At 43.7% G+C, this 22,705-nt stretch overlaps 1 protein-coding gene across 1 annotated transcript in view; it reads left to right on the forward strand.

Annotated features, from left to right (window-relative positions):
* Positions 1-22,705, forward strand: part of SPON1 (spondin 1) — a 508,583-nt gene that overhangs the window by 453,561 nt on the left and 32,317 nt on the right. Inside the window, exon 8 of the mRNA XM_084828189.1 lies at positions 10,668-10,869. Within this exon, the coding sequence (XP_084684315.1) occupies positions 10,668-10,869 (202 nt within the window). The remainder of the gene's footprint in view (positions 1-10,667; positions 10,870-22,705) is intronic.

A 22,705-nucleotide genomic window follows, 5' to 3' on the forward strand; every position in this document is an offset into this window, starting at 1 on the left:
TGCCATTGCCACATGGACATGTGCAATTTTCCTGTTGAATTCTCTTAAACCAACCCTCAAGTAACACGGAGGGCAGTCTATTCAACAGTGCACTGTTGAGAAAGCATTCTGTCTTTGGGAATTACTAGATCTTGCAGATAGGATGCCTATATAACAGATATATATATATATATATATATATATATATATATATATATGCCACATATGCCCCTAAACCAATGTACGCGACTGAGGGAGGCGCTACCAAATTTTAATCAAGATAAAGTAAAATGTTTGCCACAAGTTCAGCTGTGAAGAGAAAAAAACACATTAACATTATATTTTGTATGGAATGCCCCACTTCTGCCTGAGTACATGTCCTTCGTAACAGTGAAGCCCTGGCTACGAAATGGCACCATTTCTTTTAATGAAACCAAACCAATTGTGACAGCAGGAGGGTCAACCTGTGCGGCTCACATCACTCCTGTCCTCTGAATTTACTATATCCAGACAATAGAATGGTCCCTGAGAATATGGGCATTGGCTCTCACTGGCCTGCTGTTATAAAGTATTATAGGTAAACATAAACGTAACCAATAAACGTAACAAATGTCCTTAAAATGTTCTTCTTTTTCACCATTTAGCATTGTATATATTCTAGAGTGGGCCTGTAGACCTTGCTGAAAATCACCGCATAGCTTGATTGACATCTGAAATGGCACCCCCAGCATCTGGCAGTCACTGTGTTTTCCTTTGTGCATTATAAATTATGTGGGAAATGAGAAGTTCTGTTCATGTGGGCAGAAGAATTCCACCACTTTAACTCTTTCCTTGACCTCTATTTTACAGGAAGAAAGGAAAGATGGAAGAAAAAAAATTATTTATGGCTGCAGTTCCCAGGCTCTACATTTCTATTGCTGAAGAGGCACGACAGGTCAGGAGAGAGTCCCATGCTAATAGACTTTTCACATATCCCTAGGATTAACTCAGGGGAAATTGCCTGACCTGTCTGTGCCTCCATAAAATAGACAGCCTTAGCTAAAAGGCACTATATTTTTGTTGACTGAATCTGAGGTTGGAAGGCCTCTGTATATAATACTGGCATTCTGTAATATTATGTTGAGTGAAAAATATAAACTCTTTCTTGCATTTTATGGCCTTCATATTGAATAGTCCACATCCTAAGCTCTCAGTTTCCTTCACATTCTCTGTCAAATACAAACTTTGCAATAACTCATTGTGTGTGTGTGTGCGCGCGTGCGCATGCAGTTAACAAAGACACCTTTTGCTCCCAGATTTACCCCTGTGCAAAGTAAGATTTCTTTCAACAGATTTTCCTTTGCACATAAAACCACAGTCCTTGTGCTATTCCCACCAGTGGCATTGTGAGCACTGCTGACCTGAGAACTTTTGATTTGATCTCAGTGTCTTCCATTTCCCTGTCTCCAGGATGTGGTAATCCAAAGTCATTCATGTGAAGGGATTCTTTTTATCTTGTATGACATGGAAGCATTGAGAGTGCATAGTAAAAAAAAAATTAAAATGCCTGCACACATTTTCATAGAAGAAAATGGGACGACCTGAATGCACGACCTGAATGAAGGCTCTGGATGGCCCCACATGGAGACCCCAGTGTTACACTGATTAATATTTGGCAGTCTTTCTGTTAACAGGCTTAGCTCATGCTTGGATGCAGTCTCACTCCCTTACATCCAAAAGCAGGATGATAATCTTTCACACTGTTTTTTGTAACAATAGACCAGATAAGGAATTGAATGGATGCCTCCTTCCCTCACTTTGGCTCTGTGATCAAACATGTCTCTTTCTGCTGCACAACTGCTTTAGGGAAACACCTGTGTAAGGGGTTTCTGGGAGACAATAAGGGTATGGAGAAGGAAGCAAAGCTACAATTGTCATTTAGGACAGTTCTGGTCACCCCATTGGGCAGGTGAAATTGTTTAGTAAGAACGTTTACCGTGCAATGACATCCATGTCAACTTAGAATCAATCCCCATTGGGTTTAATGTAACTTACTCCCAGGTATGTGTATAGAGCATGGGTGCAAAAAGTGCATCCCCAAGGCTGCGGATGGCCCCCTAAGACCTGTCTGGTGGCCCCTCGTACCTCCAGAAAAAAACAGTTGAGGGTCAGGGGAAGGAAAAATGCTTTAGGAAGGGGATTATAGAATCCTCATTCCTAAGGTGTCCCAAGAGGAGTGCTCAAAGGCTCCTGCCTGCTTCCAAGGATGCTCTAGGGATGGGTCTTCTATGGCAGGAACCATAGAGCCTGTTATAGCATCCCCCCTTTTTTCTGTTTTTTTTTTCTTTTTAAAAGCTATCCAGGGGTGTGGTTTACTCCAAGCTGGCTGCGTGTTGAGGTCATTAGGGATAGATGACATTGTGGCCATCCAGCAGCCATCCCAGAGCTTATTAGGGAAAAATGGATTTCCTTGCTTAAACTTCTTTCCCCCAAGTCAGGTTCTCCCCAGTATAGTTGCTGTGTGCCCCAGCCCTCACATTGACCTCGGGTATGCTAGCCTTGCCTGGGGGTGTGCCTTTTGCCATGACCCTGGTCAAGGGGTGTTTCCTGTGTGTTTCCCATCCCTGAACAAACCAGTTAGTGTCTACTCAGAAGTAATGCCCACATCAGAATGTACAGAGATCACCCTCAGTTGAAATGGCACAGTTTATAGCACATTCCCTAAATGCTCTAAAGCGCAATTGTGAGGCTCTGATTCTCCCCTGTTTGGTTTATTGCCTTAAGAAGTAACCACACTTTTGTTACAGAGATCCTGCACAGCATCGATGGGGGCTAGTTTCCCATCCCTGTGTGCCCCCACCCCCGTCTTTCCCAGCACGAGCATATATGTGTCTACTCGGAAGTAACTCCCATTGTGCACAATGAGGCTTGCTCTTGAAATGCAGGTGCATCTAGAGCTTCAGGGGAAAGGAGAAAAGTGGGGTGGGAGCAGGTCTGGAGGTGGGACGCCTCTCTCATTGGTTGAGCAGCCCCTGCTAGTCAGATGACGTTCATGCCAACCCCCAGCCCCACCCAGAAGTATGTTCTGTTAAGCGATATTTACTGATGCAGAGTACTCGCTCGTGGAGCCCTGCATGGACCAAAGCGCAGCAACACTGATTCTTTTTTAAAAAATCCAGTACTCCTCCATTCACTTCTCCTTCCATTGTCGTGGGGAAAGGGTCCCGGTAACAGAGAGTTGGATGTCAGGATCCTTCAGTAAAAGAGTATATTAGAGGAGGGAGAAGGGCCAGGAACCAAGGTTCCTGGTTGGCTGGGTGGTTTAAGAACAGAGCTTTCTGGACGAGTGTTGGTTTAATGTGACCAAATGTGTCAGGCCTCTGAAACCCTCTTGGGCAGGAGTTGGATTTGAGTGAGGGAGTGCGTGAGTGAGTGGAGTGTGTGTGTGTGTGTGTGTGTGTGAGAGAGAGAGAGAGAGAGAGAGATGTATGTGAGTTATGTGAATGTGCATGTGTGTACGGATGTGTGTGCAGCAGATACTCTATGTGGCCTACAAGCCGCAAAGGTTGTGCACCCCTGATGTATAGGTTTACAGTCTTAGAGTTGTTGTTGTTTTGAATAGCAAGTAAGGTTGAGCTCTGAGCCTCAGCGTCATTTGCTGAATGTAAGATGCCCCATGTTTAGCATCCTAGAAGAAGTTTAACATGCTCTCTGTTGTGCTTCAGAGACAAACTATTTATCAGACCCTTTCAGTGGCAATATCGTCAGTATTCTATAAATCTAACGGCAGGGATTGGGCTGAATGAGTTTACCCATCCCTGCCTTAAGGCATGGAAACTGAAGGGTTATTTTTTAGAAGTCCATTTATGTGGCTTACTTCTATGCTCCATCACTGTGGCTTACCCTTGAATAGACATGCATAGAACTGAACTGTGCTTTGTGTTCCTGAAAGCTGTTGCACTGGGGCTTACCCCCCTGTGTAGAAAACTGAAGAACTGAGCTGTGCTTGGTGTGCCTAAGAGCTTTGTCCTCAGCCTGTCCTTTGTGCTGTTACCTCTGCCCACTGCAGGAATGTGCCCGCCCCCAAAACTGTTCCCAAATTGGAACTATACAGTTCCAGCCCAGCCTATCTCAAGGAGCGCCTCCAGCAACACTAGACAGGCTGCTCAACAAGATCAGCCTCAGATGGCCTTCTCTCTGTCCCATCAGCCAGGACAGCTAGACTGGTGAGGATGAGGGAGAGCGCCTTCTCTGCGGTGGCCCCCACTCTGTGGAACTCCCTCCCTAGGGAACTCTGCCATGCCCCCTCTTTAATGAGCTTCCTCCTCGTATTGAAAACCTGGTTGTTCAGGCAGTCATTTGAGGGGGGTAGATGATGTTTTAATGTGTAATTTTACTGTTTTAAATTGTATTGTACATGGCCCAGAGTGTCCAGGTGACTGGCCAGATGGACGATTAAGAAATTTAATAAATAAATAAACTTGGCCCCGAGCTGGAAAAGGTTTTGCTGAACTGTGCTAGAGAAAGGCTGTCTCTCCTCAGCACTCAGCAGGGAAATCCCAGTGCTTCTCTCCAAACAGCAATCAGACAGTAAGAGCACGGCTTTCCTGCACAGGGCTGAAGGGAGAAGGGGTGGGACTTGCAGAAGAAGCTCACTGGCCAGATAGGTAGGTGCAAGCTGGACCCATCCCTTTCTTACAGGTTACTCCACAAAGGTTGGCCAACTGGCCAAAGCCTTCCTCTTCAGTCCCAAAGGACCATAAGATGCCATTTCAAACTGTTCCGTGCAAGTCTCCATTTGCTCTTGAATTGAACAACACCAACAGCTTAAGAGCAAAACATTCCAAAATCTGTAAAAATGGAGGGTGTAATAAACATAAGTAATGTTAGAAACATGCTGCTATTTAGTTAACTACCTGGGGATCCACATTTTACGAGGTGAAACTTTCGTTCCTTGCAACTACTTACAATGGGTGATATTTTCTTTTTATTGAGCAAGACACGCATCAACCTGAAAAGTGTAATTCTGTTCTCATTTTGCTTCCATCTGCCACTTTCAGAATACATAATTAATAGAGAGTTTTTTCAGTGTTAAAACCATGGCAGCTTGATTATTGTACATTTAAATTATATTACAGGATGTGATAAGACCTTGTCTTGGTGATTTTATCTTCCATCTAAAAATAACAGTGCCATGCTCATGAAATGCAATGATGTGGAGTTAGCTGATATGAAGTGAGTTACTGCCTGACTGTTTATATTTCTGGAGATGGAGATGCATGTCCAGCTGTATTAATAAATTAAATGAATGTCATCATTTAAAGAGACTGGGTATATTTCCTCATATTGTTATGATTTTGTTACTGGCACCAGCATTATCTGGAGGAGTCTAGGGCCCATCTTGTAGAATAACTGATGATGATTAGTTGGCACAAACTCCATTCCTACATTTTCCAGTTCCCTGTGGCAAATGCCCATCATTTTATTATCCTGCTCCATTCCCACTGGCTGTGTCTATATCAATACATCACCACTGGAGTTCTTACATTTTGTTTCTTAATAGGTTGCTCTTTTTTTGTGTCCATGCAAGCCATTTCTCAAGCTTTGGACATTGTTTCCTTACAGAACTTATAGGCTTTGAGCATAGCCAGATGCATACTCCTTTTATATGGGACAAACATGATTGGATTGCAAAACATGAAAGAACCCAGGAGACTGGGAGGTAAACAGTGCCAGTTTTAGATATTTTGGCACCTGAAGCAAAAAGTTAAAAATGAGACAACCCCCTCCCCATGAACTTACCAATGACACAAAAATATGGAAGATCATGGGAGAAAACTGGTGCCATCCTCCAGAAACTGCTGCCTTCATGGTAAGGCTGGTGCCAGCAGGAAGTCTTGGACAATACAGATAGATGCAGAAAATTAGAAAAAGGAAAAAACCAAAAAGTGCTTGTTTGTTTGTTTGTTTGTTTGTTTGTTACATTTCTATACCATCCAATGGCCAAAGCTGTCTGGACAGTTCACAGAAAGTAAAACCCTAAAATACAACATGATAAAACATAATACAAAACCTTTAACCGTCTATAAATGAATAAAATCAGAGAGTAAAAACCAGCAACAGGGAAGGATCTAAAAACACATATTTCAATATAAAATGAAGAACTAAAAGGCCAGGACAATACAAAGGTCTTCACCTGGCACCGAAAGGACCACAACGTAAGCGCCAGGTGAGCATCTCTGAGAAGGGCATCCTAAAACTGCCAGCACTGAAAAGCCCCTCCTTAGTAGCCTGGGAATTGCCTCACTTTATTTGGAAGGGGCAAATGGAAGAGGGCCTTTGAAGATGACCTTAGGGTCTGAGCAGGTATATATGGGAGGAATCAATGCTTCAGGTAACCTGGCCCGAAACCATTTAGAGCTTTCAAAGTTAATACCAGCACTTTGAGTTTGGCCCAGAAATGGACTAGAAACCAGTGCATCCCACAGAGCACTGGCATAATATGATCATATTGCCCAGGCCCTGTTAACAATATCACTGCCTTATTTTGGACTAGGTAAAGTTCCCAGACCATTTTCAAAGGCAGCCCCATGTAAAACACATTGCAGGAATCCAAATGAGAGTGAATTATACAGAACAGGAAGATAAATTAGAGAGGGGATTGAAAAAGCCTTGGTAAAGGTGGCAAAGGAGTTGGAGGAAAGCATGGCCCAATGTTCATCCAGTTGACCATTTTTAGTGCTGTATTCCCACCAATAATGTACCTGGGAATTGTCCATTAACTTCAGATGCCCATTCCAGAAGGCATGATATGAAAACTGCTGTGCTGTGAAGTGCTGTGAAGATCCCAGTGATTTCCGCAGGGGCTAGCTCCATCATAGCAGTTCTGAAATCCTGAACCTGCTGACTCAGTGGAACACCTTGGTATTTAGTTCACTCGATGCTCTTCAGTCCATCAAGTATATTCTTAGTGGAGAGGCATGTTTGTTCAAGGGAAGCAACAACTGAACACTAGTGGCTTGAGACACTGGAATCAGACTGGTTGAAAGACTACAAAGCAAAGGGCAATCTGATCATAGCTGCCAGGTGATAGATGAGATGACAGCAGAAGCCTTTTCATCTTTAGCATTTATGGTGTCCTATCCATCTTACAAGTGCTGGCACACAGTATTGGCCAGATTCTCTCCTTGGAGGCCTCTAATGAAAACAAAGACAACATTTGAGCTAAGGCTGTACTGGCATGCTCAACAGCATCATAGCCTAAGTTCTAGGGATAGTTCTTCAAGAAGAAGACCTATTTCTCACCAACAAAGAGCCAATTATACTTATTACATATAGGGAGCCAAGTGGTCAGAACTGGGTTAACTTCTTCATTAATGCCTCCAACTCAGACAGCTTTAAACAGCGATTAAACATTCATGGAGTAGAAGGCTCTCGATGGCTACTAGTCAGGCCCAGCATCAGGGGTCGGCATGGGCGGGCAGCTGCCGAGGGCCCAGCAACTCAAAGGGCTGGACTACTGCTGCTGTGGTGGAGGCAGCAGCAGGCAGCTGCTCCTCCTTGCACCATCCCCTTGTGCAGCCAGCCCCACTGGCAGAAGGAAACATTGTGGGCAGTTGCCAGATGGACAAGCCTGCAGCCGCAGGGCCCCTGCCTATTTCAAAGCAGAACATTTTTTACCGAGTTTTTGAGTGGCATCAATCTGAACCAATCAGATGCTGCCTTTGGGAAGGGGGACAACCAATCAGGGCACCCCTTTGCCTTTCTTACTGTATTGAGCATGAACATTCAGAATCTTTCCCATTTATAAAAGCTAGGAGAATTTTGACAACCGCAACATCTGCCCTATTGACTCAGTACCACAGTAATATATGCTTTGTCCCTACCTGAGGTTCCAAACATTTTTTAAAATTCCCCACTGCTCTTGAAATTGTCTAACCCTGTTCGTAATTTCTAAATATGTGTACTCTGTTTTAGCACTTAATGTCTGCTTCTTCTCAATGGTAGTGAGCATTACTGGCAATGGTCTAACATTCCACCATTAATCTCAGACCTACCTACTGAAAAATGTTGTATGAATGCTTTCTTATTTGTTGAACTGAATTATCATCTAAATTTGAATGGCATTCTCTAATTTCTTAAAAGCCTTAGAACATTAGGTGGTATATTGCAAGCTTCTTCAAAGCAGCAGTCAGCTGAACAAATACTTTTAAGTCATATATTTTAGATTTTAGATTCCACTTGCAAACATTTACACACCAGCTGTTAAATGTGTATGTCCAATGAAACGTATTCTGATTCATGGGAGAATTTTGCAATAAATAACAAACTAACACATACCTCACACTAACATATGAGATTTCCTCTTGCCTTCTTTCAAGACTTCAGGAAAAGAATTGGGTCTGTATTACTCAAGGCGAGTTATTCTATGAAGTATTAAATTACCCCAGGCACAGTCCTACTTTTACCTTCACCCAGTGGAGGCTGGTGGCTCCGATTTCAGTGGGGCTCGGGATCCATTCTGGGTTTCAGTCAGAACCAGCCAGAACTCCAAAGGAGCTATCCAAGGTGCTGAACCCTATCCCCAATATAGGTTTGGCACCTTGGATAGCTCCTTTAGAGTTCTGGATGGTTCTGACTGAAACCCAGAATGGATTTACAGCCCCACCGAAATTGGAGCCACCAGCCTCCACTGCCTTTGCCCATAGAAAGTCAAACTAATTTGGAAGGTCACACACCTCTTTAAGAAGACCTTCATTTCAGGTTTAAGAGAGTCTCTGGAGAAAGGGAGTTCCAGTATTGCAAAATGCCATTACTGAGGGCCGAACTGTGTATTATGCTAATCACGTAGTGTGTAGCCGAAGTTTGTCTTACTTATTACACTCGTGTAAGCACACATGGCCCCAGTTCAGATCAGGACCACAGCACCCTGGAAGGGGAGAGTTAAACCTTCCCTCCACTACCTGGTTTCCCCCCAGAATTCCACACACAACACTGTGGGGCAGACCCGGGGGGCAGGGAGAGAAAAAAGTCTCCATTGGATCTGAATTGTGGCTGCACTCACTTACATGAGAGTAAGAACGACATAGTTAAACATACAATGAAGCCCTTTAAGTCTGGGGGTTATTCAAAATGTCATCAATAGAAGCTCAGCTAGAATCTATACTGCAGATCAGGAAAGGGAACACCAACTCAAAGAGGACTAGACCAGTCTTTAGTCGGATCCAGCAAGGCTCATCTTATCATGTTCCCACTGGGAGAGATGCTTGGTGACTGCTGAGCAGTGGCCCTCTTGGGCTTCTTAGTGAATGACAAACATTGCTGCTTTGCTCCCTCCAGGTATCTTTGAAACTGGGAAATGGAGGATCACCCCAGAGGCCCCTGTGGCAATGTAGTGCCTTCAGGGGTGATTTCCAATTTCTTGATGGGAGGGGAACCTGGAGGAGAGAGCAGAGGACGATTCTCTGGTGCTCAATTTCTTCCACTGCTGCCAGGCACTTCTGTCAAGACATGGAAATTGGCTCAGCATCTTAAGTCAGTGTTGGGTCCTTTGCCACCTATGGGCTTCAGCTTGTGCCCAACCTCAATGCCTGATCTTCTGGCCTCCAGCTGCATATGACTGCTTGCAACATGCCAACAGAGGACGGCAAAGGAGCAGGAAAGGCCTGAAGTTGTGCTCCATTCTTGAGTTATGCTCCATTCCCTGTTGGTCTCAATGGTTCTTGTGAGCCTGGCACAAGCCCTTCTTGGCTTCAGATGACAGCCTATGTTGCCTGGCAAGAAGGACAGATGCCAGATGTCACTGCTTCATTTGCCAGGGATAGGATGCTTTCACGGCACAAGCCCCATGGGATCAGGCACTGCTTGTGCATTGCTTACAGTGGAGAAACAGTTTTCTGGTGCAATAGCTTCATGCGTAGCAGGGGTGGTTCATCCACGAGATAGATGAGCTGTCAGTCACTAAAGACCTTTGAATGTTGTTGCTGAAACAGGATTGATTCCATATGCAACATATCCTCTACTTAAGAGAATCCTTGGCAAGATCTCAAGAATTAGGGTGTGCTGCTTATCACCATGGATTTTCTTTGGCAGAAACTTGCACAATACTTGGCTACAACATCTTCTGGCCATTGCTGTAAATCTCACACATGCCTGAGCATTAAAATCGAGCTAATGGTAGTTTTGAAAATGTTGCCAATCTCAACATTTTAGCTGAAGTCCAGCTAATATCATCCAGAGAATACGTCTTCAGAATGCTTCTATGGCGTTATCTGCAGTTTAAACAAAGATTTTGCCACATGTGTGAGATAAGGGATTCTTGTGTTTCTTTTGCAAGTAACTTGAAGTCCCAATAAAAATCTAAAAGCAATCCAGGAATGAAGTAAAAAGTCGTTTCATTAAATACACATGGTTGTCTCACTGTTGAAAAGGATACAGTGTACTACAACAATATCAAACACTTTACCCTATCAATCTTTTATTGCTGTACTGTAGAGTGTAGGTACACGAAGAAATTGTGCTGCCTGTCACTGTGATCCTAAAAGCACTTTCCAGGAAGTGCTATGTCAACTTTGGTTGGACTCTGCTCACAAAAATGCTTTATGGGTTACAACATAATTCCCTCTTGTGATTCTTATGCCATTTGGCATGCAGATGGCTTCTCAAGTTGCAGTCTTTACTTTAGCCATCTCCCTCTTTTTTATTTGCAGGAGAGCTGCTCCCTCTGCTGAATTTTCTGTGGACAGAACACGCCATCTGATGTCTTTCCTTACCATGCTAGGCCCCAGTCCTGACTGGAATGTAGGGCTTTCAGCTGAAGATCTATGTACCAAAGACTGTGGATGGGTCCAGAAGGTCATTCAGGATCTAATCCCATGGGATGCTGGCACTGACAGTGGGGTTACTTATGAGGTAACAGAAATACTTATGAGGTATCAGAAATACTTATGCTTAGAATATGTGCTGTCTTATATGGCTGAATCATACAAAGGCTTGTAGGAGATGTTCACCATGGGAACTTGTTGAAGGGGTTGTTGTTGTTCAGTCATTCAGTCGTGTCCGACTCTTCGTGACCCCATGGACCATAGCACGCCAGGCCTTCCTGTCCTGCGCGCTCTCCTGGACTGTGCTCAAGTCCATATTCATTGCATCGGTGATGCTATCTAGCCATCTCATCCTCTGCCGTCCCCTTCTCCTTTTGCCTTCAATCTTTCCCAGCATCAGGGAAAGTTTTCTCTTCGCATTAGGTGGCCAAAATATTTGAGCTTCAGCTTCAGTATCTGTCCTTCCAATGAGCACTCAGGGTTGATTTCCTTTAGGACGGACTGATTTGACCTCCTTGCAGTCCAGGGGACTCGTAAGAGTCTTCTCCAGCACCACAGTTCGAAAGCATTGATTCTTCAGCACTCAGCCTTCCTTATAGTCCAGCTCTCACAGCCATACATTACTACTGGGAAAACCATAGCTTTGATTAGATGGACCTTTGTCGGCAAGGTGATGTCTCTGCTTCTTACTATGCAGTCTAGGTTTGCCATAGCTTTCCTCCCAAGGAGCAAGCATCTTTTAATTTCATGGCTACAGTCACCGTCTGCAGTGATCTTGGAGCCCAAGAAAATAAAATCTGTCACTGCTTCCATTTCTTCCCCTTCTATATGCCAGGAAGTGATGGGGCCAGATGCCATGATTTTAGTTTTGTTAATGTTGAGTTTCAAGCCAGCTTTTGCACTCTCCACTTTCACCCTCAACAAGAGGCTCTTTAGATCCTCTTTGCTTTCTGCCATTAGGGTGGTATCGTCTGCGTATCTGAGGTTGTTGATAATTCTCCTGGAAATCTTAATTCCAACCTGTGATTCATCCAACCCAGCGTTTCTCATGATGTACTCTGCTGCATATAAATTAAATAAGCAGGGCGACAATATACAGCCTTGTCGTACTCCTTTCCCAATTTTGAACCACTCGGTTGTTCCATGTCCGGTTCTTACTGTTGCTTCTTGACCTTTGTACAGGTTTCTCAGGAGACAGGTAAGGTGGTCTGGTACCCCCATCTCCTTAAGAATTTGCCAGTTTGTTGTGATCCACACAAACAAAGGCTTTAGCGTAGTTAATGAAGCAGAAATAGACGTTTTTCTGGAATTCTCTTGCTTTCTCCATGATCCAGCAAATGTTGGAGATTTGATCTCTAGTTCCTCTGCCTCTTCAAAACCCAGCTTGTACTTCCAGTAGTTCTTGGTTCACATACTGCTGAGCCTAGCTTGTAGGATTTTGAGCATAACCTTGCTGGCATGTGAAATTAGCACAATTGTACAGTAGTTTGAACACTCTTTGGCATTGCCCTTCTTTGGAATTGGAATGTAAACTGACCTTTTCCAGTCTTGTGGCCATTGCTGAGTGTTCCAAATTTGTTGGCATATTGAGTGCAGCACTTTAACAGCATCATCTTTTAGGATTTTAAATAGCTCAACTGGAATACTGTCATCTCCGCTAGCTTTGTTGTTAGTAATGCTTCCTAAGGCCCACTTGACTTCACTCTCAAGGATGTCCGGCTCAAGTTCAGTGACTGCACTATCATGACTATCAGGGACATTAAGATATTTCCTGTATAGTTCTCCTGTGTATTCTTTCCACCTCTTAATCTCATCTGCTTCTGTTAGGTCCCTGCCTTCTTTGTCCTTTATCATGCCCATCCTTGCACAAAACGTTCCCTTGAGATCTCTGATTTTCTTGAAGCGATCTCTAGTCTTTCCCATTCTGTTGTTTTCCTCGATTTCTTTGCATTGTTCATTTAAGAAGGCCTTCTTGTCTCTCCTTGCTATTCTCTGGAACTCTGCATTCAGTTGGATATATCTTCCCCTTTCTCCCTTGCTTTTCGCTTCCCTTCTTTCGTCAGCTACTTGTAAAGCCTCATCAGACAGCCACTTGGCTTTCTTGCATTTCTTTTTTCTTTGGGATGGATTTAGTTGCTGCCTCCTGAACAATGTTACAGACCTCTATCCATAGTTCTTCAGGCACTCTGTCTATCAGGTCTAATCCCTTAAATCTATTCATCACCTCCACTGTATATTCATAAGGGATATGCTTTAGGTCATACCTGAATGGTTAAGTGGTTTTCCCTATGTTCTTCAATTTAAGCCAAAATTTTGCAAGAAGCAGCTCATGATCTGAGCCACAGTCAGCTCCAGGTCTTGTTTTTACTGACTGTATAGAGCTTCTCCATCTTTGGCTGCAAAGGACATAATCAATCTGATTTCGATATTGACCCTCTGGTGATGTCCATGTGTAGAGTCACCTCTTTTGCTGTTGGAAAAGAGTGTTTGCTATGATCAGTGTGTTCTCTTGGCAAAACTCTATTAGCCTTTGTCCTGCTTCATTTTGTACTCCAAGGCCATGCTTGCCTGTTATCCCGGTGATTTCTTGACTTCCGACTTTAGCATTCCAATCCCCTATGATGAAGAGGACATCTTTTTTTGGTGTTAGTTCTAGAAGGTGTTGTAGGTCTTCATAGAACCGATCAACCTCAGCTTCTTCAGCATCAGTGGTTGGGGCATAGACTTGAATTACTGTGATGTTGAATGGTTTGCCTTGGATTCGTACTGAGATCATTCTATCATTTTTAAGATTGTACCCCAGTACTGCTTTTCCCACCCTTTTGTTGACTATGAGTGCTACTCCATTTCTTCTAAGGGATTCTTGCCCACAGTAGTAGTTATGATGGTCACCTGAATTAAATTCGCCCATGCCTGTCCATTTTAGTTCACTGATTCCCAAGATGTCAATGTTCAATCTTGCCATCTCCTGTTTGACCACCTCCAGCTTACCTTGATTCATTGCCCTTACATTCCAGGTTCCTAAACAATATTGTTCTTTACAGCATTGGACTTTCTTTTCACCACCAGACACATCCACAGCTGAGTGTCCTTTCGGCTTTGGCCCAGCCACTTCACTCTTTCTGGCACTACTTGGAAATTCCCTCTGCTCTTCCCCAGTAGTATATTGGACACCTTCCGACCTGAGGGGCTCATCTTCCGGTGTCATATCTTTTAGCCTTGTGATACGTTCCATGGGGTTTTCTTGGCAAGAATACTGGAGTGGGTTGCCATTTCCTTCTCCAGTGGACCACATTTTGTCAGAACTCTCTGCCATGACCTGTCCATCTTGGGTGGCCCTGCATGGCATAGCTTATGGCTTCACTGAGTTACGCAAGCCCCTTCGCCACAACAAGGCAGTGATCCATGAAGGGGTTGAAGGGGTATAAACCCCTAAATAAATAAATGAGAACATAAGACCATAAATAAAATGCCCATGCCTGCTGGTTCTGATTGGGTGTTACAGCACCCAGTCAGAAGAGCAGAAAGTGGAATGGCAGGTTCTTTTCCCCCCCTAGAATACCTTTGGACAGGATGCCATTGTACAGACTGAGTAGCCCATTGTAATGTGGTGCTGATCCTTGTTGGTCATGTTGGCCAGTAGAGACAAACATGGGATCAAGCACACCACATCTATAAAAAAGAGAGATGTTGATCTGTCTGTCTGTCTGTCTGTCTATCTATCTATCTATCTATCTATCTATCTATAAATCCAGTCTGTGAAATTGGTGCTTCTGAATATGTGCAGTTGCCACTCAAATTTCATCCAAAGCAAAATGTGAATCAGGTTTGAGAGGGGGTTTCCCTAGGGCAAACCCAGAGGAACTCCAAGAAAAGCCAAAACAAAACTTTAAACACTGGAGAAATTTTTCAAGATGGTCCACCCAGCTCTGCCTGGGGTTACGTACGAAAGCATTAATATAGGTTGTAAGTCAAGATATGCTGGGTTGTCACCAGCCTCTCACCAGCACCAGATATCCTTTTGGGGTAGGGGGGTGGGGATAATGCAGAAGGTGTCTTGTACTGGTCAAAGCTGAGAAGACCTGGGATTAGAGTTGCCTCTCAAATTCACCTAAAGCAAAATCTCAAAGCAAATTTGCTTGGAAATACATCCAATAAATTGCAAGGGAAGTAAAGATTGTGTCTCTATGACTTGCAACATTCCTCAGCGTTTTGTTCTTGTTGTTGTTGATCTGCACATTCTAATTACAATTTCAATGTCTGCACCCCTTTTCTACATCTGTGCTTAAGAATGGTTAATGATACTATTTCTGATTTCCTAACATATGCACGGAAAGGAAGTGTTTGCCAGAGCAAAACTTCAGACAGCTGTAGAGCTCTTGGTGTTGCTCCTGTGGAATCCTGTGATGATGTTCTGTTCTGAAATATTTATATATTACATTTTTATCCTGTCCTTCCCCCAGAGAGCTCAGGGTAGGATACATGGTCCCCACCCCACCTCCGCCACCTATTATCCTCACAGCAACCTTATGAGGTAGGTTAGACTAATTGATAGGACTGTCCCAAAGTCACCCAGTAAGTTTTATATGAACTCAGGTCTATGTCCAGCAGTCTAACCACACCAGAATAAAGGTCATCCCTTAAATAGAAACATAGTTGACCACTCTACTGGCAACTATCACTATAGTTGACAAACAGTTGGTCCAAACTCTAATGTGGATCTGTTTTGCAGCCAGATTTGGAATGGCTATTAAGAATAAAGTTTAGAAGCATTACGTGAAAAAGCCCACCTTACCCTTCTGAGATTGTAACATATATTATATATCTCCTTTAAGGTAAGTCGTGGTGGTGTTGTTGCTTTTAATGTATGTGATGCCTGAGCCCTGGAAGGCAGCGAAAGGCAACACAACTTGAGATCCTTATTAGTAATTGTGAAGGGAGAGTGAGTGTTATCCCAAACTCCCTGAAAGAGAGGCAGAGAGGGATCACCAAAAGCCAGTAGGCTGCCACCACCCCTGATTTCTCCAGTCTGGCCCAAGTCAGGGGATTCTTGGACCTTTGGATACACTTGGGGGCAACTAAAATAAGGGCTCCAATTGACACCCTCTATTTTAATCCTCAAGGCCAAACATTACATGGCAGCCAGTCACCCAGAGCATCTCTACACCAGCCTAAAATCCCACATTTAGAACAGGGCTTTCTGCTTCCATTTTAAATGCAGGATCACAATGGACTCCCTTTACATGTGCTTCCTTTTTTCTCACCCTTTTCTTCTCCTTTCCCCCCCTTATCTGAGTCTTCCATATGTTTCACTGATCTCGCTCCTCTTCCTGTGGCTTTTCCTTTTTTATGAACTCATGCGGAACACAAGTGGGGTAATTTGATACCTCATTCTCTCCAATCTATTTAAAAATGGAATAAAGGTAATTTAGTGCAGGAGACACCCTGGAGGTTCACAACATCATCTAAAGGGCCCGCAAACTTCCATGAGTAAGCAATCTCAATAGCAGGATAAAAGCTTCATGTGAGCTCCCAGTCAAGAGGCACTGAAATTAGCACTGAGATTTACCTGAGGCTGGAAGGCAGCACAAACAGCTCTAGAGGTAGATGAGTAGTTTATTAAGATGAGGAAAAGGAAGGAAGTAAAATTACACAGAAAGTTACAGAGAACTTTTGATACAATACCCCAAGCAAAACAATAAAACACTAACTGATCTATCCCATATATTAATCTTAACATACCTGATAGAAATGATGAGTCACAGCGCTGATAATCTGTATAAACTATTAGAACAGGAAAAGCAGATTGGGTGAGTGGACCATTGGAGCAAGGGTTGGGAATCTCAGGCCAGGAGCCAAATCTAGCCCTCTGGGGTCCCAACCTGGCCCTCCAGGGTTCCCCAGAGGGCCACATCCCTTTACCTTGACCACCAGTCATTTGGTGGTTTCCTGAGTTTCCTGAGTTTCCTCCCATTCTGAAGGTTGAAATGCCTCTCCTAATGCTTAGTTCCTGGCAGGAACAGCTTTCAGCTCCAATATGCTGGTATTTCTGCCCCTGCCCCTTTGGCCCTTGGCCATGCCCACCACTGTAATACACCCCCCCCCCCAGCTTCTCCAAAATAAAATTCAATCCATGGGCAAAAAGAGGTTCTGCACCCCTGCCTTGGAGGGGATTCCATTGTTCTGCTTCTTTCATTGCAGGAAATCAGACTAACACTAGCATAATTTGATCATTGTATTTGTCTTTTTGATTTCTCCTGGCTCAATCCTAGGGATGGACGAAAGTCACTTACCTGTCCTCGAAGCTTGTTCGCGGTGGGGGTGAGGCGCTTCGCTGCTCCCCCCGCGAAGTTCAGGCCGGGGGGGGAGGCTTCCCGCCTCGCCCAGCCGAAATTCAGGCCGGGGGGGAGGCTTCCCGCCTCACCCAGCCGAAATTCAGGCCGGGGAGGAGGCGCCTCGCCTCGGCCAGCCGCGAACTAAGAAGTTTTAAAAAAACAAACAAACGCCCCCGTGATAGGCTACGTGACGATTAACGTAGCCTATCACGGCTAGATTTGCAAAGTCAGCCGTGATAGGCTACGTAAATCGTCACGTAGCCTATCATGGGTGACTTTAAAAAAAAAAAGCGCGTACGCTAATGGTGGCCCCCATAGGGAGCCGCCATTCGCGTTCCTTATTTGGTCGCTGTAGTCTACGTAAATCTTTACAAATCTCTTTACGTAGACTACGGCGAAAATAAGGGCAACGCAAGTAGCGTTGCCCTTATTTTCGCTGTAGTCTACGTAATCTTTACGTAGACTACAGCGACCAAATAAGGAACGGGAATGGCGGCTCCCTATGGGGGCCGCCATTATCCGTACGCGCTTTTTTTTTTTTTTAAAGTCACCCGTGATAGGCTACGTGACGATTTACGTAACCTGTCACGGCTGACTTTGCAAATCTAGCCGTGATAGGCTACGTTAATCGTCACATAGCCTATCACGGGGGCGTGGTTTTTTTTTTCTTTCATTGGAATGGCGGCGGTGGCAGCCGGTCAAAAGACCAGCTGCCGCTCCCACCCCGGGCGAACACCCACCGAACCGCCGGCCGGACCCGCCACCGGGAGGGACATTCGCCAAAGGTAAGTCCCGTCCCGGGGGGGGTGCGGGGGGCAGGGTTGTGTGGAGAATTTCTCCCCGAAACTTGTTCGGGGGGCCGAACACGTTGGCGCTCGGCCCCCCGAAGTTTCGGGGGGAAATTCTCCGCCAACCCTACTCAATCCTGTGGATTGACTTCAGCAACCATGGTTTTCCAGACACAATTCCTTTCCCTGACATAGCTTGCATCAGCTTCCATGGGTCCCCTATGCTTGTAATCAGTTTCCTGAGTTTCCCGAGTTTCCTCCCATTCTGAAGGTTGAAATGCCTCTCCTAACGCTTAGTTCCTGGCAGGAACAGCTTTCAGCTCCAATATGCTGGTATTTCTGTGTGTAATTGATAATTCTGTGTCAGGGACCAGAAGGCGCCCTCTCTCCGAAGACTTCATGCCTTTCCTAGATGAACATATATGTACCCCTTGGAAATAGCCACTGTCACTGTGTAACAGCAAGGGTAGTAAGCAGCTGCTGTTGCTGTACCCCCAGCATTGGCTATGAATGTAGGATTCAGTGCTGGATTCTCTGAGCTACTGCCTCAGCACAGACGTTCACAGAGTCAAACTCGGCATTTGGGGGAAAGGAAATGCAGCCCTTTAACAGAAGCAATATGTTAACATCACATAAAGGAAGGAGTACCCCTGAGCACCCTGAATATAATAACTTCAGTGTAAGCAAAGGATCAATAAATTGTAATTAGACATTGGGCTGGCCCTTGAGGGGAAAGGGAGAAAGCTGGATCTCAAATCAAAACTGTTTTCTGTACATTTATGTGAGGAGTTTCTTGAGCTCTATTCTTTTGAATAGTTTTTGAGAGACTATTCATCACCCTATGTCCTTAGCACTAGTGGTAAAGGCAGCGAGAGATGCCTCATTTGCTTCTTTGGAACCATTTGCTCACTACCCGCCCCCCACAAAAGGACAATATTAGAAGCATCAAAATGTCTCTGTGAGTATCAATATGTAAAGTGGGTGTTGTGGCACTGATAGACCCTAGTATGCATATCTGGACTGCAACAAATTCTACAAGATGGTCTGAGGGCTGTCAAAAAATGCTTTCTTTTAACATATAATAGCCACTCCAAGTGGCTGGAAAGCCAGGCTCCTGCCATGTGCTTAAAAATGGGGGCACAAAAGCCCCTGAGAGTAATGGCACATGATGACATCCCATTCCTTCCAGTGACAGTATGTGGGAAGAAACATTGGCTGCTTCTATGGATACAACCATCTTTTTTTCCTGTATAATGTGCCTCAAGGGACAGCACATCATCATGTCCCACTATTCCCAGCGGCATTTCCAGCCCCATTTTCAGTGTGCATGGCTAACTGTGATTTCTAGCCACTTACAGCAGCTATCACTTGTCAGAAAATAAGTTATTATTTTAAAGGCAGCCCTCACACCGTCTTGTAAAATTATAAGTACCTTTATTTTCAGAATTCCAAGTTGATTAGAAAAAAATCCACATTTTAATGTGGAAATGGGGAAAAAAAAGACTGCCAACAGAACACATGTGAAATTGACTCAGACCGATCTGCCCATCCCTGGCTCCCACAGTTGTGTCTCACATCAGAGATTCCACGTAACACCTACTGCAGCTGCTGGTTCAGAGCAATGAGATTTAGTAATGGATTGACAGGCGATCAAAGCTTTAAACACAGAAAAGGTTAAATTTACCATGTCTGCACTGCCTTCCACTCAAGATAAAGACAAGACTTGGATTCCGGCATGGAGCAGGGGGTTGGACTCAGTGGTCTTATAGGCCCCTTCCAACCCTACTATTCAATGATTCTGTAAGACTTCTTTGTTGATTTTCCTTTACTAAATAAACTAGAAGCTAAGTTGTCTTTTTAAAAACATATGCTAATGAATAAAATAATGTGTGCAAACAACAGTAAGGGATTCTAATATTCCGTTGACAAAAACAAGGCATGTTGAAAGGCAGTCTAATGAGCATGGACTGAAAATCATTTGTTCCAATTTACGAACATCCATGCTGAGATAACCAGTGTTATGTACTGTTTTCTACCCAAGCCTTCTTCATAACAGTGTATAGATGATTTCCAAGATTCTCAACAGGAAAGCTGATGTCTTACTGTTCAGCCATTGTATTGCTCTGTGTGGTCTTATCAAATTTCCTGCCTACTATCATTTTGTGCTGTTTAGCAGAATTATTGTTTTCCAAGAACTTTATTGCCTTCCCACTGGATGTTGTTACTTGATCAATTTCCTCCTCCCCACCCCCAACACATGTTTTTTCTCATTTCATGGTTATCCAGCATCCTTTCCAAGTCTACTTCTTACTGCAGGTCAGCAGCTCCCAATTTAATATTCCCTGATATGCGTAATATATTGTTTACTTTCTTCCCCATTCATTAATAACAATGTCCTCAGACGCCAGGACAAACACCACTTTCTAACTAGTATAACGGTTTGTCGTTATCCTTTGGAACAGGCTTTCGGTCAAAAATAATGAGGATGAATCTGTTTGGAAACTCATTTAAAAAGGAACAAATGGATGCACTTTCTTATCTTAACTTTCCATATCATATCATAGACTAAACAATTACATTCACATTGGAAGCCCACTGCCCACTAATACAGCAGTTTGCTTGCTTTGACTTCTGAAACAAAGATACCATTAGGCAAATCCTTCACTGCGTTTATTGGCCCAGTCCTATGGATTAACTCCCTTTGCAGCAGGGCACCCATACAGCTGCACGCTCGTTAGTTCTAATATATCTTAAGTGCTCTCTCTTAGTTATGATTGATTAGCGTTTGGTAGTCCCCTGTACATTCTCAGATTAGACCTGCCTTAATGGGGCAGATGTGTAAGTGTTCCATTGCAATAACAAGGCTTTTTTTAAAAAAAAATATAAAGTGGAATGCTACCAATAATGTAGATGAGCTACGAGCAGGATATATATACATTTTAAGGACAAGTAGATAATACAGAACCCAGTGTGGAGGCCTGCTGTACAACAGCAGCAACATTCAGGATTAGGATTAGCACTGGCACAAGAAGAGTCCCTTGTTTCGGCACTGGAACAGATCCACTAAAATGGAATAGGGCACTGAAGCATCATTGTGGAGCACTTCGTTCACAAAGGGCACAATGTTATGCAAGGCGAGACAGAAAAAAAGGCCTACAATTCCCAGCTTGCCCCAGCCAGCATGAGTAGCTGGGGCATGCTGGGAGTTGCAGGCCTTTTTTTCTGTCTCACCTTGCATAGGATTGCACCTTAAGACTTCTCCTTGCAATCTATCTATCTATCTATCTATCTATCTATGAGATGGGAGCTTCTCTGCACCTGCTGCACAAGGTGTGGTCCACTTAATGGTTAAGGTTTTAGAGAACCATCTCAGAATGACATATGATTAACTATTATTGTCTTATTCACACAGGCAAGTCACCATATGATGCTGCTGCCAATGAATGACAAAAATGACGAATATATCAACCTTCCCCAACCTGGTATCCTCCTGATATTTTGGACTTCAACTCCCATCAGCCTCAGCCAGCATAGCTAATCATCAGGAATGCTGGGAATTGTAGTCCAAAACATTAGGAGGGTACCAGGTTGGTGAAGGCTGGTATAAGAACATATGAAGAGCCCTGCTGGGTCCATCTAGCCCAGCATTCTGTTCACACAGTGGCCAACCAGCTGTCAACAGGAGACTCACAAGCAGGACATGAGTGCAACAGCACCCTCCCACATATATGAACTAGCCCACAGAATCTTGAGCAGGGGGAGAATGGAGATCTTTGAGTTCCCAAAAGCCTACACTAGAATGGTCTAGGCTGCTTCTGCCTATGTAGTGCTGAGGTACAATACTGATTTGTTTTTGTTGACTCCTCAAAGTATATGCTTATCTTTCCACTTGTTTCTTGAAATAGGAGTCAACTATATACTACCCTGCTTCTAACAATTCTGAGTGTGTGAGAGTTTTTAATTCTGTCCCCTGTAGAGAAGAATTGATAATACAGTAAAAATCAGCTGACCTGGAAGTGAAGATCAATTTCTTCCACCCCAGTGCAGCTTTCTAGGGGGTGATTCTTATCTGATCAAGAAGGCAAAGCGTTCCCTTAGTTTCTTTTACAAAACAAAGCACGTGTTTCTGACTTTATGTGCTTCTCCTGCCACCTGGCTGCTTGTTATAGTCATTCTCCAAAAGAGTCTTACTTCTGCCAAACTTCTGATGCTAAAAATGAACAGAAGCTAGCTGATAAAAGCCTGCTTGTTATGTAAATTCAGCAGAAGAGAATAGAGATCTCTTTTCCTCACACTTTAAAGTGGTTTTGAAATAATATATTGTTATCCCTTTAAAGTTTGCTTTAAAGCTAAGGTTTGCTACCTGCGCTGTGATGATGTGAGCTGGAATTTTATATAAATACTGTATCATTTCCTTAGAGGCTTGTTTGCATGTTATAGACAGAAGTATGATTCATTCATTCATTTATTACATTTCTGTATCGCCCAATAGCCAAAGGTCTCTGGGTGGTTCACAACAATTAAAATAATAAAATACAGCATGATAAAGCATAAGATAAAAGTTTAAAATTACAGTATAAAACCAAAATAAAAGACAGCAGCAATGCAAAGATTTAAAATACAGTAACAGATTGAAAAACAACAGAAACCAGGGCTAGATCTATACTAGTGTTTTTATTGCTACCAAAGTACAGTGATAACCGCTGGGGCACTTTACACATTCCATATACCACTTTTCTAGCATTATCTCCTGAATTTTATTCCATATGATCCAAAATACTTCAAGAGATATAATTGTGTG

The sequence above is a fragment of the Heloderma suspectum genome, chromosome 1, assembly GCF_057233095.1.
Source record: "Heloderma suspectum isolate Gila_16-S chromosome 1, 16-S_ref, whole genome shotgun sequence".
Lineage (NCBI taxonomy): Eukaryota > Metazoa > Chordata > Lepidosauria > Squamata > Helodermatidae > Heloderma > Heloderma suspectum.